General features: G+C 46.1%; 1 protein-coding gene across 3 annotated transcripts in view; it reads right to left on the bottom strand.

Moving 5' to 3' along the window:
• Nucleotides 1-11,797: 11,797 nt before the first annotated feature.
• Nucleotides 11,798-16,243, bottom strand: part of Dus3 (Dihydrouridine synthase 3) — an 84,865-nt gene continuing 80,419 nt past the window's right edge. For all 3 annotated transcript variants that reach the window (XM_065445257.1, XM_065445266.1, XM_065445274.1), the window contains one exon: nt 11,798-12,142. In XM_065445257.1, coding sequence (XP_065301329.1) covers nt 12,067-12,142 — 76 coding nt within the window. In that variant the 3' untranslated portion in view covers nt 11,798-12,066. The remainder of the gene's footprint in view (nt 12,143-16,243) is intronic.

Raw genomic sequence — 16,243 nt, 5'->3', positions numbered from 1 at the left:
TCTACGAGACAAAATCACTAACACCGAACGTCATTACCCACTGCCTGCGCTAATGAGTCTGGCGAAAAGAGAAGCAAACATGTAGCCCTCACCACACCGAAGTAGCCAACGCCAATCGATTCCATAAACTGCCAGCCACTGTTGTGAAGTCAGTACGTCCCAAGTTCCGTGAGGTCAATCGAACACCCTCTAGAGAACTTAAGGCCTTCTGGCTGTACCCCCTTCCCTTGAGCTACGTCACGCAAAAAAGGCCCACATAGAAGTTCCGCGCAGCGTGCTACGAAGCTACGAGTGGCGCACCTGTGTTGGAAACGAGACGCGGAATACCAAGTGGGCGATGACAGCGATAACAATTCGATTAGTTCCCGGAATCATGTCGCTCCTTGGATAGCTTCAGGATGAGAAAAGTCCTGGCATGCTGCGACATGCTTCCGAGAGCTCTTTCTTTCTGGACGTCGAACCGTGCATGTAGTCTCTGCGCATGTGCTGCGATTGCGGTAGTGTGTGCGGCAAGCCTTCATTGCCGCGGAATGTGGATTACGTTCATGCCAGGATATGCCTAATAAGTGCTGCGTGCCCAATTGCTGGAGCAAAAATCGGGGCCGAAAAATCATGCGTTCATGTTTCCGCAAGCTCAATACTGGGTGCCAATGCTGAGGCAAAGAAGAGAAAAGCTGGAATTCTGCGGAATAAGGCAGCTGTCTCTTTGTAAATAGTTGCACGAATGTTTTGTATCTCCATTGCTAAACTCATTTGATGTGTTGTAAATATGTGGACTGCGGTATTGTATGTAATAATGTCTCGAAAGCGAAATTATTCGTTTAGAGCCTTCACTAAGTACGCCACTTAGTGAATGGACGAACGATGAAATGTTGTTCGAGATTGAGTCACTAACCTGAAAAAATAATTTACTCAATGCAAGCTCACTATGTTCTTGCTTGAGCCGGAATGAAGCGCTGTTAACGCGTTCCCACTTCGCGAACGAATGCTAAAAAACGTATTTCATTTACTGTGTACGCCGAGTCCCGACTAGATGATCGACCGCGCTTATTTCTGTCGACTTCGAGGCACAAGAAGTATATAATACCACCAGAGCCCACCTCTGAGCATGCTTAGAAGATTGGCAAGCACGCACGTCGGCGGCACTGTACCTTGTAATACCCTATGGAACCTTCAGAGCAGCAATCGTGTCTTCTGCCAGCCTTTGTGCGTCATAGCTGATACGCGCCGCGAATTCACATGGTAAGGACGGTGCGAGTCATTTAGGTTACTGAGGGCTTGCTAGAGGCCCGCATCTTGGCATTCGATCATAAACATGGTATTTAAAACAATTCGCAACAAGATCATGCGACAAGCACTTGACAAATGTTGCGTACCTAATTGTAGCGCACGCAATACATTCGGAGTCGTCATGATACGGCGTTAACGCTCGTTTAGATACTTTCTTTTTCTTCAATATGGTTATCAAAACAGGAAAAAAAACTGTGGTCATTGAATTTGAATAACCTTCCGTATATAAGTTCTGTGCTGTACACGAATTTACCCGGAGCCGGAAAGCCAACGCGAACGCTTAAAGCGCACTGCCTTGATATGTGTGCCTTCACTCTGCAAAAGGTCGTCTGCTACTTTCGAGCGGTGTAGGCGGCGCCACCATCGAGAGGGGAGCACGAGAGAGAGGGGAGCACGAGGAGGAGGAGAGTGTCGCTACTTTACTAAGTTTCAGGTGTTTTACCGCATCGCGGCCCAAGCAAGAGGCTGCGTTTCCACCAGAAAGCCCACCTTCGTGCCTAGCGTTCGCCGCCAGCGTTTCCCGGTAAACATTACGGTTACATACGCTGCAATTATGACCTCGAGCGTACCGGAATCTTGGAAGAACGCTAACATAATCCTAATCCATAAGAAAGGGGACGCCAAAGACTCGAAAAATTATAGACCGATCAGCTTACTGTGCGTTGCCTACAAACTATTTACTAAGGTAATCGCAAATAGAATCAGGAGCACCTTAGACTTCTGTCAAGCAAAGGACCAGGCAGGATTCCGTAAAGGCTACTCAACAATAGATCATATTCACACTATCAATCAGGTGAGAGAGAAATGTGCGGAATATAACCAACCCTTATATATATATATATATATATATATATATATATATATATATATATATATATATATATATATATATATATATCAAAACGTTTATTTGAAAGAAAAAAAAATGCAGAAAACGAGTGGGTGGAGCCCCTAGTCCAGGGCCCCACTGGCTTGAGCGGTCCGCCGTGCTTGGTCGAGGAGCGCTAGTTACATCTCCCGATCCTCGCTGGCGAGCCAAGTCTCCCACTGCTCCCTTCCGGAAAGTTTGCCGGCTATTTTTGGCGTATTAATTTTGGGTGGCCTGTTCTGGCAGTCCCACGTAATGTGGGCGAGAGTTGGCCGGCCTCCGCACCAAGGACAGCAAACGCTGTACAGCGTTGGGTGAATGGCATTTTTCAAATAAAGGTTTGGAAATGTGTGCGTCTGTATTCGGCGCCAGTCATAAGAGTCCTGCCTGGATAGGTCAGGGTGTGGTGGACTGTACTTTCTTCGCTCGCGCCACTGGTGCTCAAGGATGTCTCGTGGTAAAAAGGGGTTTTCGTCAGAGTGGTCGACCGCTCGGTTGAAAAAAGCACGAGCTGCACCGTCCGCTCTCTCATTGCCCTCGAGTCCTACGTGACCCGGGCACCAGATGATCATGTGTTTCTGCGTTAGGTTGGATCCTAATAGGTGAGTGGTGCTGTGTGGTAGCCTCCCGGTGAGGGATAGTCTACATGCGACTTGGGAATCTGTAAGAGTTATCGACGATTGTCCCAGAGCGTCCTTAGTTTTAATAGCTAGCGCGATGGCTGAAGCTTCTGCGGTATTCGCAGATGCAACTCTAGCCGTGGCGCAAGTCACAAGCCCTTGATTTGCGGCCGCTCCTACCACTGCGAGGGCGTATTTGTAAGCACCACATCGAGCGACATCTGTGTAGACTGTATCCGGGTTTCCACCGAATTGCTGCATTAACTTTCGAGCTCGAGCAGTTCTACGTCCCCGGTGGTATTTTGGACTCATGTTCTTAGGGATTGGGGCTACTATGATCCTTTCACGAAGGACTCTGGGCAGAGATTCGAGTTCTTCTCCCGCATACTGTGGACGAGTAGGGTAACCCACGCGGCAAAGTAATTTTCTGCCAGAGGAGGTTAAGCTAAGCCGCTCCCGCTGAGATATGAGCGTCGCTGCCCGTAGCTCCTCGTAGTTATTGTGAATCCCGGGGGCCAGCAGGCGTTCTGTAGAGGTTCCCTGTGGTAGGCCGAGAGCCGCTTTGTACGACGTTCTAAACAACGCATCTAGGGCCTTTAGTTCTGTTTTCGTGGGGTCCTGGAAAGGGAGGCTATATGTGAGACGACTTAGCACAAAAGCCTGAACGAGCCGGATCGTCTCTGTTTCCTTGAAACCTTTTCGGTGATAAGTTACTCTACGGATCATACGGGAGATCTGTTTCACCGTAGTCCTAAGGGTTTTAATGGTGTGGTCTACTCGTTTGTTGCTTTGCAACCACAGTCCGAGGACTCGCATTTTCTGGACCTCCTTTATCTGGCTGTCTCCTAGAAAGAGGTTCACCGGCTCGTGAGTTTGACGGCCTCGACCGCGTATCCTGATAAATTCTGATTTATCGGGAGCGCAGCTCATTCCACTGCTGCGAGCGAAGGTTTCAACAACGGTCGCTGCTTCTTGCAGGATTTCTTCTTTTTGTCCTAAAGAGCCGCTGGTTGCCCATAGGGTAATATCGTCTGCATATATCGCGTACCCTAGCCCAGGTACGACGTCGAGTGTTTTGGCTAAGCGTCTCATGCCGATATTGAAAAGAAGGGGGGAGAGTATCGCCCCTTGCGGTGTACCTCTATTGGGCATGGGAAAAGTGTCTGAGCGCGTAGTGCCAATGCCTATTGTCGCGGTGCGAGAGGCCAGGAAAGAGCGGGCGTAATCATAGATTCTTTGTCCACAACCGATGTCACTTAGCTCAGATAAGATAAGTTCATGTGAAATAGTGTCGAATGCGCTTTTTAAATCAAGAGCCAGGACGAGATGTTCCGCACCAACCGTGGTGTTGCATCGAACTTCTTCGCGAAGTAGCAGGAAAACATCTTGTGTCGACAAATATGTTGGCGAAAGCCGAATATGTTAGTGGGAAATAGGTTGCGGTCTTCAATGTAAGACGTGAGACGTGTGTGGATCACCTTCTCAAATAATTTGCCAAGACAGGAGGTTAGTGATATCGGCCTGAGATTTTATAGGTCATGAGGTTTTCCTGCTTTCGGAATAAGCACGATTTTAGCCTCCTTCCACTGTTGTGGAACTACGCCCCTCTCCCATATCTGTTCATTAAAATACCGGGTAAGCTGTTCTAGGTGATCGTCGCTCAGGTTCCGGATCATAGCATTTGTGAGCTGATCTGGTCCTGGAGCAGTATTTCTCTTCGCAGCTTGCGCTGCCGCGAAGAGTTCTGCCTTAGTTATCGGAGCATCTAGTACCGCGTTTTCTTGCCCTTGGTATGGCAAGGTGCATGGGGGAGTGATTACTGCTCCTACATACTTCTCTTTAAGCTTAGTGAGGAGGGCCTGATCTGTTCCTGAAAACTCTCCGGCAAGTTTTTGAAGAGTGCGGTTATTGGCCGTTTTTGTTTTTCCTGGTTCCATTATGCTGCGAAGTATCGCCCATGTCTTGGAGGTGTGTAACGTTTCGCAAAGTGAGTCGCAAAAGGTCGCCCAACTCGCTGTCTCTAACTGCTGTGCGTAAGCGTTTGCCCGCTCTGATATTTCAGCAATTCTGTGGCGCAGTTTGCGATTAAGTCGCTGTTTTTTCCACCGTTTAGTTAGCCCCCTTCTGGCTTCCCACATATAGCAGATGGTTGTCAACTACCGGCGTTTCCGCTGTGAGCGCTAGCCGCTTAGATGTTGCTTTGTGAGCGTCTCGTATGTGTGTTGCCCACTCTTCAGCGTTTTCAGGTGATATCTCCGGCATAGCTTTAATTGATTACGAGAAAGCGTTTGATTCTGTCGAAACCTCAGCACTCATGGAGGCCGGCATTACGGAATCAGGGTGTAGACGAGCCGTATGCAAAAATACTGAAAGATATCTATAGCGGCTCCACAGCCACCGTAGTCCTCCATAAAGCAAGCAACAAAATCCCAATAAAGAAAGGCGTCAGACAGGGAGATACGATATATCTCCAATGCTATTCACAGCGTGTTTACAGGAGGTATTCGGAGACCTGGATTGGGAAGAATTGGGGATAAAAGTTAATGGAGAATATTTTAGTAACTTGCGACTCGCTGATGATATTGCCTTGCTTAGTAACTCAGGAGACCAATTACGATGCATGCTCACTGACATGGAGAGGCAAAGCAGAAGAGTGGGTCTAAAAATTAATCTGCAGAAAACTAAAGTAATGCTTAACAGTCTCGGAAGGGAACAGCAATTTACAATATAGGCAGCGAGGCACTGGAAGTCGTAAAGGAATACATCTACTTGACGGCGGATCCGGATCATGAGACGGAAATAATCAGAAGAATAAGAATGGGCTGGGGTGCATTTGGCAGGCATTCTGAGATAATGAACAGCAGGTTGCCATTATCCCTCAAGAGAAAAGCATATAATAGCTGTGTCTTACCAGTACTCACCTACGGGGCAGAAACCTGGAGGCTTACGAAAAGGGTTCTACTCAAATTGAGGACGACGCAACGAGCTATGGAAAGAAGAATGATAGGTGTAACGTTAAGGGATAAGAAAAGAGCAGATTGGGTGAGGGAACAAACGCGAGTTAATGACATCTTAGTTGAAATCAAGAAAAAGAAATGGGCCTGGGCAGGACATGTAATGAGGAGGGAAGATAACCGATGGAAGGGTTACGCACTGGATCCCAAGGGAAGGGAAGCGTAGCAGGGGGCGGCAGAAAGTTAGGTGGGCGGATGAGATTAAGAAGTTTGCAGGCACGGCAGGGCAACAATTAGTACATGACCGCGGGGTTGTTGGAGAAGTATGGGAGAGGTCTTTGCCCTGCAGTGGGCGTAACCAGGCTGATGATGATGATGATGACGACGCTGCAGTTGCCGAGAAGCGTGAGAAGCATTCGGGGATCTTTTAATGCTATCGCGTTCCGCTCTTAAAGGTGAAGCTTAGGCGTCCTGCAAATTTCTCGTGGCTTAGTTCGCGTTGATGCCAGCGGCAACACGAATGTCAATTTGCTCGCTGCTGCTGCAGCGCTTACTCCAGCGTTTTGACAGCCAGTTTCCACGGTCATCGAGTGAGATGTGTTCATGTTTGCTTGTGCGGGCGCAACACCATGCATGCTTGTTAATTTACTTAGTGCGCTCGTGTTTACAACTTGATACGGCTAATAACATTACTATCTTTACTTTGTATATAGCTGCTCACAAATTTGCTATCGCAATCGATGCTTGGCCTTTCGGGCGAAACTGCAACTTTCTCCCGTTTTTTTTTTTTTGCAGAGTAAACCAAGCAGGAAAAGATTTGATGTGTTTTACTGAATGATGCACACCTCAATATCTGACCTTAATTGTTGCAAAATCTGACTAAAAATCAGAACAGCAGTGAGTGCTAATCCCTCTTTTTAAGGTTGCTATCATAAAAACGCAGGTCACTAAAAACTCAGGTCACTGTGCAGCAGGTTATCTGTGCATGCTCGTTTAACCCAACAAAGCACAGATACCACTGCGCATGAAAGAAAATTGGAGCTTGGTGCACCTTTATTTCTCGTCATGGAGCCTACATATTCGCACAAGAAAAGTTACGCTAGAAGCATAGCGCGGAAGGACGATCGACAAAGACAAAATGTTAATTGAGTTAAATACGATAACATCAAATTAGTTGATTAGTAATCGGTTTTCTGAGCTATCCCTAACTGTAAGTTTCGGTCCAGCGCATCAGAGATACTACCAAGGATATTTCGTTTTTTTTATTGCCACAGCTACTATGTGGACACTTCAGGCGCATCCCTGCTGTCACCGTGAGGTTCGGCATAAAGCACAATAAGGGCGATAAAATAGTCGTCGCGCGCTGTATGTGCGAGTGAAAGCGCGAGAGGGTGAGCCGGTGATCACGCACGCAACGGATAGCGGGGAGGAAGCAAGCCGCCTTCCGTCGCGCGCAAGGCTTCGGGCAGCGTATGTACAATTGCTATTAGGTACAGCGGGGCGTGGCACTTGCGCAGGCGCCGCACATTTGCGCGAGTAAGAGCGGGTGAGAGAGAAAAAATGTGGGGGCTTTTGCTCCTTGAATGTATGACTGTGCCTAGACACTACGGAGGAGTTTTTTATATAGCGCGTGTTGTATGCGTTTGTCCCTAGCCATGCCGGCATTGCGAAGTGGGCACGAATTTGCTTACGCTAGTACGCTGGCTGCCGGCGCGGTGAAACAGGTGATAACATTGCAGATGTTTCCGTGGGAGCAAAGAAAGAGAGTAGAGAAGGGCAGGTGAGGGTGCGGTGGCAAAGATCTAAATGTGGTCTCTACTTTCCAGAATAAAGGGGTTTTAGGTCGCAGGCGCGGCGTGCGATACGACGTCGCATGTGGCTGAACCTGCAGTGCTACTGCTGATGTGAATGGTCGTAGGACGGATTGTCCGCAAAATCGCAACGTGTTTCGCGCATGCCCAGCTACCCCTAGAGGGCGCCGTTAGCTGGGGCGTACTAGACGTACATAGGGTGCCTCGATGTCCTCTTCTCCCGAGGAAATCGAGGCACCTTAAAAGTGTTTTGCCCATGACTGACGTCACACTGCGAACACGAGCACGTCACCGTCCGGCTTGGAGCGTGAGCACAGTCACCACGAAGGAAAGGGAAAACGGCGTTCGGATTGAAATTTGAGCCCTTTCCCCGGCACATAGCGATGTAATACTTTGCAAACACGATCGTTAGCGCGCATTGTATGATCTGTGTTTGTCCAATGGCCAGACCTGGTGAGGTGTCTTAAGGGTGGTGAGTGGTAGCGGGAACTGTCTGTATTTTGACCAGACTGTTATCGTTACCTGGACGATAGTCCAGTGGACCCGTGGAGAGGTTATTAACATACTAATGAGATAGTGGTAACTTCCTAAGGTTTCATCAAGCTTTGTCCAGGTGGCTTCACCTAAGTTTAATGTGAAGGCTAGGTCAGAAGTGTCGAAGCTGACACTTCCCTAGTCACGTGGGTGTTGTGGGGAGTGTGATGAGTTGGAGTCTGTGATTCTCTATCACCTTCTTCAAGAGGTTCCCTTCCATGTGTAGATCGAAATCAATCAGTAAAACGAGGCAATCCTGTCTACTCGATAGCGAGATTGCTCCAGCAAGCAGTGTTTCAAAATCTGCCTTTGTATTTGGGCGGGCTAAAGATGTTTATGATGAGGGTGCTGGTGAGTGGCATCCCAGTATGTATTGTACATTTGATGAGATATCCTTAGACACCAGCATCACAATTTTTGGATAGTCTGGGTTGGATGCAGTATAGCAACCCAGAAGCATGACTGGCTTGGTGCCCGTTTTCTGCAGGCAAAGAATGTCCAGTGATGGTGTTGTTTGTATGAACTGACGTAGGGCTGCTGCATGCTTATGGAAGGTGCAGCAGTTCCAATGCCAGATCTCGAGCTGGTCTGTGTGGTCGGATACTACTCGCCACCATCTTTGCCATGAAGGGTACTATTACTGTCTGAGATGGCTATCTGTTTTGGCTGCCTGCTTATCGATGCACCCGGGCTAGTATTGTTGCATTTCCTAATGATAATCCTTACATTAGAGACAGATTCGTCTGCATAAGGTTTCAGATGCTGAAGTTCTGAATATATTTGCTGCTGGAAAGCCTGCATGCTTTGGAGCTGCTGGATTATTTGTGGGAGGGTGTATTCAATAGGCTCTGAAGGCATGATATTTTGGGAGGAAGTGATGCCGCCCAATTGTTGTGATGGTTTCTGAGAGGTAGGTTTGTGGTGAGCCTTGAGGAAAGCCAACTCTTTCTTAATTTCAGCCAGAGTCTAAGGAGTTTGTTTTCTGCTAGAATTCATTGGTATTCTGGGTTATTAGTGATAGAAGCAGGGGGAGACATGACTTGTGCCCAGCTTACCTTCTCTTGGCTCAGCGATGTAGAGAGACCTGGAGCCCTGGCCTTGTAAGTTTGGAAAGAGTGGGAGAGGGGGGGACTATTGGGGTTTTGAAGACAGGAATGCTCATACTACATCATGCACACAGCAGAAAGAAAACATTTTTTATGAGTTGTGCCTTCCGACAGATATGAGTGGGCTGTAAGCAGTAGAAACTGCATTAGAGGGCACTGGGAAATACCACTTATGAAAGAATGAAGTGAGTGAAGAGGCTTTTAGCACAGTACCTCATACTACTCTAATAGGAGAAATGATGAGCAAGAAAATTTGTGGTAGAGCACTCAAGTTCAATTATAACTTTTTGAAAGACAGAAAATTCCAGGTGAAATTTGGAGGTACATTTGGCCCACCCACGTCAACAATACAGGCATACTACATGAAGTACTACAGTTTATGAGAAAGCATACAGAAATAAAGAATGCTGCCACAAGCTCACAACAACACTGCAGACTTCCTTAGTCATTCTGACCTCTCACTTTTTGATAAGTCAGCTTACATCAACATCAGAAATAAGCCCAGAATCAAGAACTACCTCGGTTTGTACATTGTGCTTTACACAGCCGGACAAATATACCTGCAAGTCAACATCTCCGAATCCCTAGCTAGTGCAAGACCAAGACAGCAGAGCCAGCATGTGGGTGAATTATGTCACGTCTATTTATCACAGCGCACAATAAATCAACAGGGTCTGACAGAGTAAAGACACCACAAAGTGCTGCCTGCAACTGGTTTTTGCTATGCGAAGCACTTCTAAATATACCATTCCGACTCATACTCACACGCAGAAACAACAACAAAGCCAAGACGATAAGTGAAGCCCTGAACAAGCCCTGAGCAAGTTAATTGTGTCACGCCTGGACACAAATTCTACACCTGGTGAAAAGAATAATATCAAAAACATAGGAGGTGGATGGGCGGATACTATGAAAAATCGCGAATGCCGTACTTGTTCCCAAGGTTTTCTATGGTATGAATTACCAGTAGTGCCCAAAAAAGACAACTTATCGAACACAGGCATACGGTTGTTGAAAGGTCTTTCCAACTTTACCAAGCTTGAAGATCTCTACAAGAAAGAGCAAACGAACCAGTGCCTGGAAAGAGTAGAGGTGTTGTCTGTGGCACAAATTCTTTGCCTCAAGAGCTTGGAACCTGGTCGCTAGATAGTATGCCAGCTAGCATATGAGCTGCAATGACGAAACACAACCTCAGCAGCACCTGAACTGGAAACACTATGTGCAATCACGAGCAATATACCCACATCATTTGTGCAGCAGCTGACACTAAGCACGGGTAGCACGAGGATCTCACGCTGACACGATGACATAGCTGCAGCTGCATTCCAAATACTGCATATGCAGTGAGGGTAGCTATATGGGCTTGTTGATAGGTCATCTTGTAATTTGTTGTAGCGCATGAAGAATCACACTGACCTAGAAGGCACATGAGCAAACACAGTGTTGAAAACCAGGTGCAAATAGCTGTGTACATACACTTTTCACACTGAACCTCAGCAACTGCCGTTACGCACTCCAAAACAAATTGGAACTTCAAAACGTCCTTAAATTACAAAAGATGCATATTATTTCCTCCAAATAAATACAGGTCAATAATATTTTAATGTACATGTTTTCTTCATAACATTAAAATAATTATTCTGGGTGTGCCACAATACCTGGCAGCAAGCAACCCTTGGCATCATACCAGTCGCATTGTTGAAATTGCAATCATGTGGAACGGCCTTTAGGTGCCCGTTCCTGCGGCAAGTGTTGGCATGCCTTGGCTTTGCAGCTTGGTGTAACCGAGCGACCTAGCCTAGCTAAAGATGAAAGCGAACGCAGACAGCAGCGGGGGATGAAAGACACGAGAAGGAAAGTAGAAAGGAGGGTACAGAGGAACCATGAGGTGGATAGCCGAGGAGGGTATGGTGAAAGCATGAGAAGTGTAGTGCGGTGACAATGGTTACGAGATGGTGCCGGAGTAGCACACATTGTGTGCGAGGTCTGTCGGTGGCGGCTGTTGTGAATCGCACCCACACGTCACCCACACACTGGCCCTTGCAATCTCCAGATTAGTGAGGCAGTCGCGCTACACTTTGCTACGTTTGCAACATGCTGCATGAGAGTGATGGTCCGTGCCTGTACTGCTATCCCTCATGTGCTGTCTCTATCGTGCACACTGCTATTGCGTTCACACAGGCAATGGCCCAGAAACGTGTGACAAAGACAGCAACCAGTACTTTGTTCACCAGTGGCACAGTGCCATCAAGGAAGAATCGTGCACAGCTGGCCCACAATGTGCACTGCTAAGAAGTGATTAACTATGAGGTATAACATCCCAGAGCAGTACTGGGCTTATGAGACATAGACACATCAAAATGGCAAACTAACAGAACAATAACATCTTGAAAAGCACACAATTGCACAATAATCTTAATTTCTCATCATATCACACATATGGTCAAACCTCAATAGTGAAAGTTATGTGAAACTCAGACTGTCATTCTGAGAGTTCATGCTTGTACCTAAACTACACTTTGCCACATGGTCGCCATCACAGTTATAGAGGCATTGCCCCAATGCAAAACAAAAATTCCGAGCTCATCTCTCAAATGAACATGAACTTTGAGGCTTTTGCATAGTATGATCACTTCTTCCTTTATTCAGAGTATGGTGCATAAATCAATGACGAGTTCAAAATTCGCATAAGAAATCAGCAGTGTCCGTGTTCAATGGTTGCATATATAGCAAAATCACAGAAGTGTGGAAGGTTTTTTAAACAGTTCTTCAACTCTTGCTGTACACATAGTCGCAAAATCAGAAGGCAGCTATCGGTCACACGCCAAGCAGTCAGCTCCTGACCTACAGACTACTCGTGGTGTGATAGCCATGCTCAATATGCTAGACTGAGTAGGCATTTGCTTTGTGCTTTGGCAGGAAGTTGAATCCTTCAGGAAGGGGTCCCAAGAGCATTTCACTGCATGGAACACAGAAACATTACAAATGCAGATCTTCTAACTTTGAAATAACAGAAAGACTTGTTAGCACTGCAATATACTAAAAATATTTATTACTGAAGTTGTTACCCTTTTAAATTAAAAGATAAACCAACTTCTTTCTATCAGGAATGCCATGGACAGGCAGTTCTAGTCACAGATTGGTCTTCTAAAGACAAGGAGAAATATTCCTGAATCTTTTCACTGCTTCTGACAATGTTATGCCCATTTTTGCATAGCTTCATATCCAAATGCAACAAAATGTGATACCAGCGTTCCAGTGGCACAAGCTACAAAACGTGAGCTTTTCAACCTAACTCGTATTTCAATGAACAAAAGATGCACAGAGTGAACACGACTAAACACTCGAAACTATTATTTTGGTGTTTCATCAATGCAATACAGCGACAACATTTGTGGCTCACTTTGTAGAAACTATGGTAGCCACACTAACCATGACCTAGGGATGAAGGTATACAGGGTGTACCGAGTTGGCGTTTCCAAATTCCCTGAGTTTTCCAGGTTTTCTTTGAGTGCCTTTGCGAAATTCCCAGAGTGAAACAGAACTTTGTTTTATGTCAAGACGGGCCGACACCATGTCGCCCTATAGTATCCCTCTCTAGTAAGCATGTTAAAAAATACAAAAACAACTTAATCTAGTTTGAATAGCAAGGAGTAGTGTTTATTTTATTCAAAAAGAAAACAGAAGGGAGGGGTCAGTAAAATGCGCAGTGAAAAATATATGTTTGAAAAAGGTAAAACCCATTGTTGAACTTTCCCAAATACGAATAAAAAGGAGACGCATACAGAAGCAAATATGTTCAAAGATGAGCTACTTCTATCAACTGATAGCAAGTTCACTGGTTTGAGACTCGAACTTTGTCACAACTGAGATTCTCTCTCAACAGCTGGTAACCACAACTGTCCTGACATACTCTCAGCCTGCGCACAACGCCTCAGTCTTGCGCTTCACTGCTTTAAGGAGTTTATTTTGGTTATTATTAGGGAGACCTGAATCTCGGCATCAGCCAACACTGTTTTTTGAGCTCAAGCTCCTTCAAAGAAGCAGCGGCACACTTCCTTTCCAGTTCATTCCTCAATGCATGGTTTTTTTCTGTTCTCGTTCTCCTTCTGCCGCGCGTTCGCCCCACGGACCATTTGAAGCATTTTCTTGGTCAGTTGTAGAGTCAACGCCTGATTTTTCGGACTCCCTTGGGGCCGCGAGGGCGTCCAAAAAATCAAGCAGTTGTAAAAAATGAATGCATGTCTTTTGCTACCCTTATGGGGTAAACTTGCCACAAGCACATCCAAAAAAGCTCTGAAAGCTTGCGAGTACACTTTGGCATGTCGGTGTTCGTACTGTGACAGGAGACGGCAGGTGCACAGGTGTCTAATTAAGGAATACATACTGTTTTCCGCGACAACTGCCTCTTCCCATGCTTGTTGTGCTTCACCGCAATACTTTCGCGCACGCTTCGCCGCATCACATTGCTGTACTGAGGCGAAGCTGTCTTTCGGCAACCGCAGGGTGTCTACCACTTTTACATTTACAAATTCTCCGAGTTTTCCAGGTTTTCCCTGAGTGCCTTTGCAAAATTCCCTGAGTGATGCAGAAATATGTTTTCTGTGAAGACGGGCTGAAACCATATTGCCCAATGCTGCCCCTCTCTAGTAAGCATATGAAATTGGTTTTAAAAAGAACGGTTTAATCCAACTTGAATACTAAGGAGTAGTGTTTGTGTTATTCAAAAAGAGAATAGAAGGGAGGGGTAAGTAAAACGCACAGCAAATAAAATGTCTTATAAAAAACACGCAAATTCAGTCCGACATTCTCAAATACGAATGATAAGGAGATACATACAGAAGCAAATATTTTCGAATATGAGCTATTTCTATCAACTGATAGCAAGCTCAGTGGTATGAGGCCCGAACTTTGACACAATTGGGATTATCTCTCAATAGCTCCAGGTCAACTTCGACTGTTCTGACATACTCTCAGCCCGCGCATGACACCACAGTGTTCTGTTTCACTGCTTTAAAGAGTTTATATTGGTTTGGATGAGGGACACCTACATTTCGGCATCAGCCAAGACTTAAATTTTTGAGCTCAAGCACGTTCAAAATGGCGGCAGCACGCTTCCTTTCCCGTTCATTCCTCCATGCGTAGGTCCTTTCAGTTCTTGTCTTCCTTTTGCCACTCGTGCGCTCCATGGACCATTTGAAGCATCTTCTTGGTCAGTTGCACAGTTTACGTCCGATTTTTCGAACTCCCTATGGGCCGCGAACACATCCGAAAAATCGGCCAGTTGGAAAAAACAAATGCATGTCATTTACTGCCCTTAAGGGCTCAAACCGCCACAGGCACATTCGAAAACGCTCCCAAGGCCTGTCGGTACACGTATTAGGCATATCGGTGCTCGTACTGTGACAGGAAATACTGGGTGCATGCGTGTATAATTAAGGAATACATACTCTGTCCCGTGGTTATGGCCCCTTTTCACTCTTGTTATGCTTCACTGCAATACTTTTGCGTATGCGTCACTAAGTAACATTTCTGTACAGAGGCGAAGCTCACTTTCGGGAACCGGCATTATGCAACCCACAGTGCTTTTCATGCTTCCAAGCCAATTGCGAACACCACAACGACGGAGTCCGTGCCATTGCTGACAGCACCAAATTCTTTCAATAAAAAACACAGCACCCAACGGCAGGTGGCTTCATAGCGAACATCAAAGCAGCTAGGCCTAGCATTGTCGCAGTGGTGGCTACGGCTGCCAGTGGATCTGCGTGCGAGAGCGGCGGTTCGAGGCAGTGAGGTAATCAAAATGGCAGCGGTGGTGGCTTTGATGAATGCCGTTTCGCACCTGCCGTGACGGCAAAACGTTCGGAAAATCGGACGGCAAAGAGTTCTTGCGTCTGCAATTTCAGACGTTCTGATACATGACTCTATGGGTAAGTGGCAGTGCTGTGAGGCCGTACAAATTATCGGGAATGCGGAAAGACGGTCGTTGACTGTACACTGGTACTCCTCCAGCCGACGACAAGGCGTCAAAGACGATTCATTACGATTCCTGTCTGTTACTTGAGCCAGCATTACCACGACTTTCGACCCTTTCAATAAAATTACAGCTAATTTTCCCTGATAGAGGCACAAATTCCCTGAGTTTTCCCAGAGTTTTTGACGCCTCTACAGTTATCGGTCGAACCGCCTCACGTAGCCACTTCTCTGCTGTGCTTATGTGGGTGTTTTTCTAACCTTTCGCAGTGAGCGCAGTACGTCTAGAATCGCAGAGGCCTGCGCTCTACGTGGTCGTATGGGACTGGCGGCCGCACAGCATCACGCAATTTGCGGAACTGTCAAAACTGATCAACAAGGTGAAAATAACTGATATTCGAAACTATAACATGAGAAAGACTGAAGAAGCCGTAAAAAATGAACGCAGCCTGAAATCAGTAAAAAAGAAACCTGGAATAGGACAAACCATGATGTATGCACTAAAAGATAAGAAGGATAATATCATCAGCAATATATAGTAAAAGCAGCAGAAAAATTCTAAGCTGACCTGTATACAGTACCCAGAGGAGTCACGATAGTTCACTTAGAAACAGTAATGAATAGGATACAGAAACTCTCCTATAACTAGTGATGAGGTCAGGAGGGCCCTGCAAGACATGAAACGATAAAGAGCGGCAGGATAAGGTGGAATAACAGTCGATTTAATCAAAGATGGAGGAGACATAATGCTTGGAAAACTGGCGGCTCTTTATACGAAGTGTCTATCAACAGCAAGGGTCCCAGAAAACTGGAAGAATGCAGACATTATACTAATCCACACAAAAAAGGAGACGTTAAGGAATTGAACAATTATGGGACCATTAGCTTGCTCCCAGTATTATATAATATATTTACCAAAATAATATCCAATAGAATAATGTTAACACTGGATTTTGTTAACCAAGGGAACAGGCTGGCTTCAGGAAGCGATACTTTACAATGGATCACATCCATGTCGTCAACCATGGTCATGGCGAAATCTGCAGAGTACAATAAGCCTCTCTATGTGGCTTATATAGATTACGAA

This window comes from Dermacentor albipictus, chromosome 1 (genome assembly GCF_038994185.2).
Source record: "Dermacentor albipictus isolate Rhodes 1998 colony chromosome 1, USDA_Dalb.pri_finalv2, whole genome shotgun sequence".
In the NCBI taxonomy this organism is placed as follows: domain Eukaryota; kingdom Metazoa; phylum Arthropoda; class Arachnida; order Ixodida; family Ixodidae; genus Dermacentor; species Dermacentor albipictus.
Note: the sequence above shows the minus strand (reverse complement) of the source record. Positions and strands in the feature narration are given on the sequence as shown.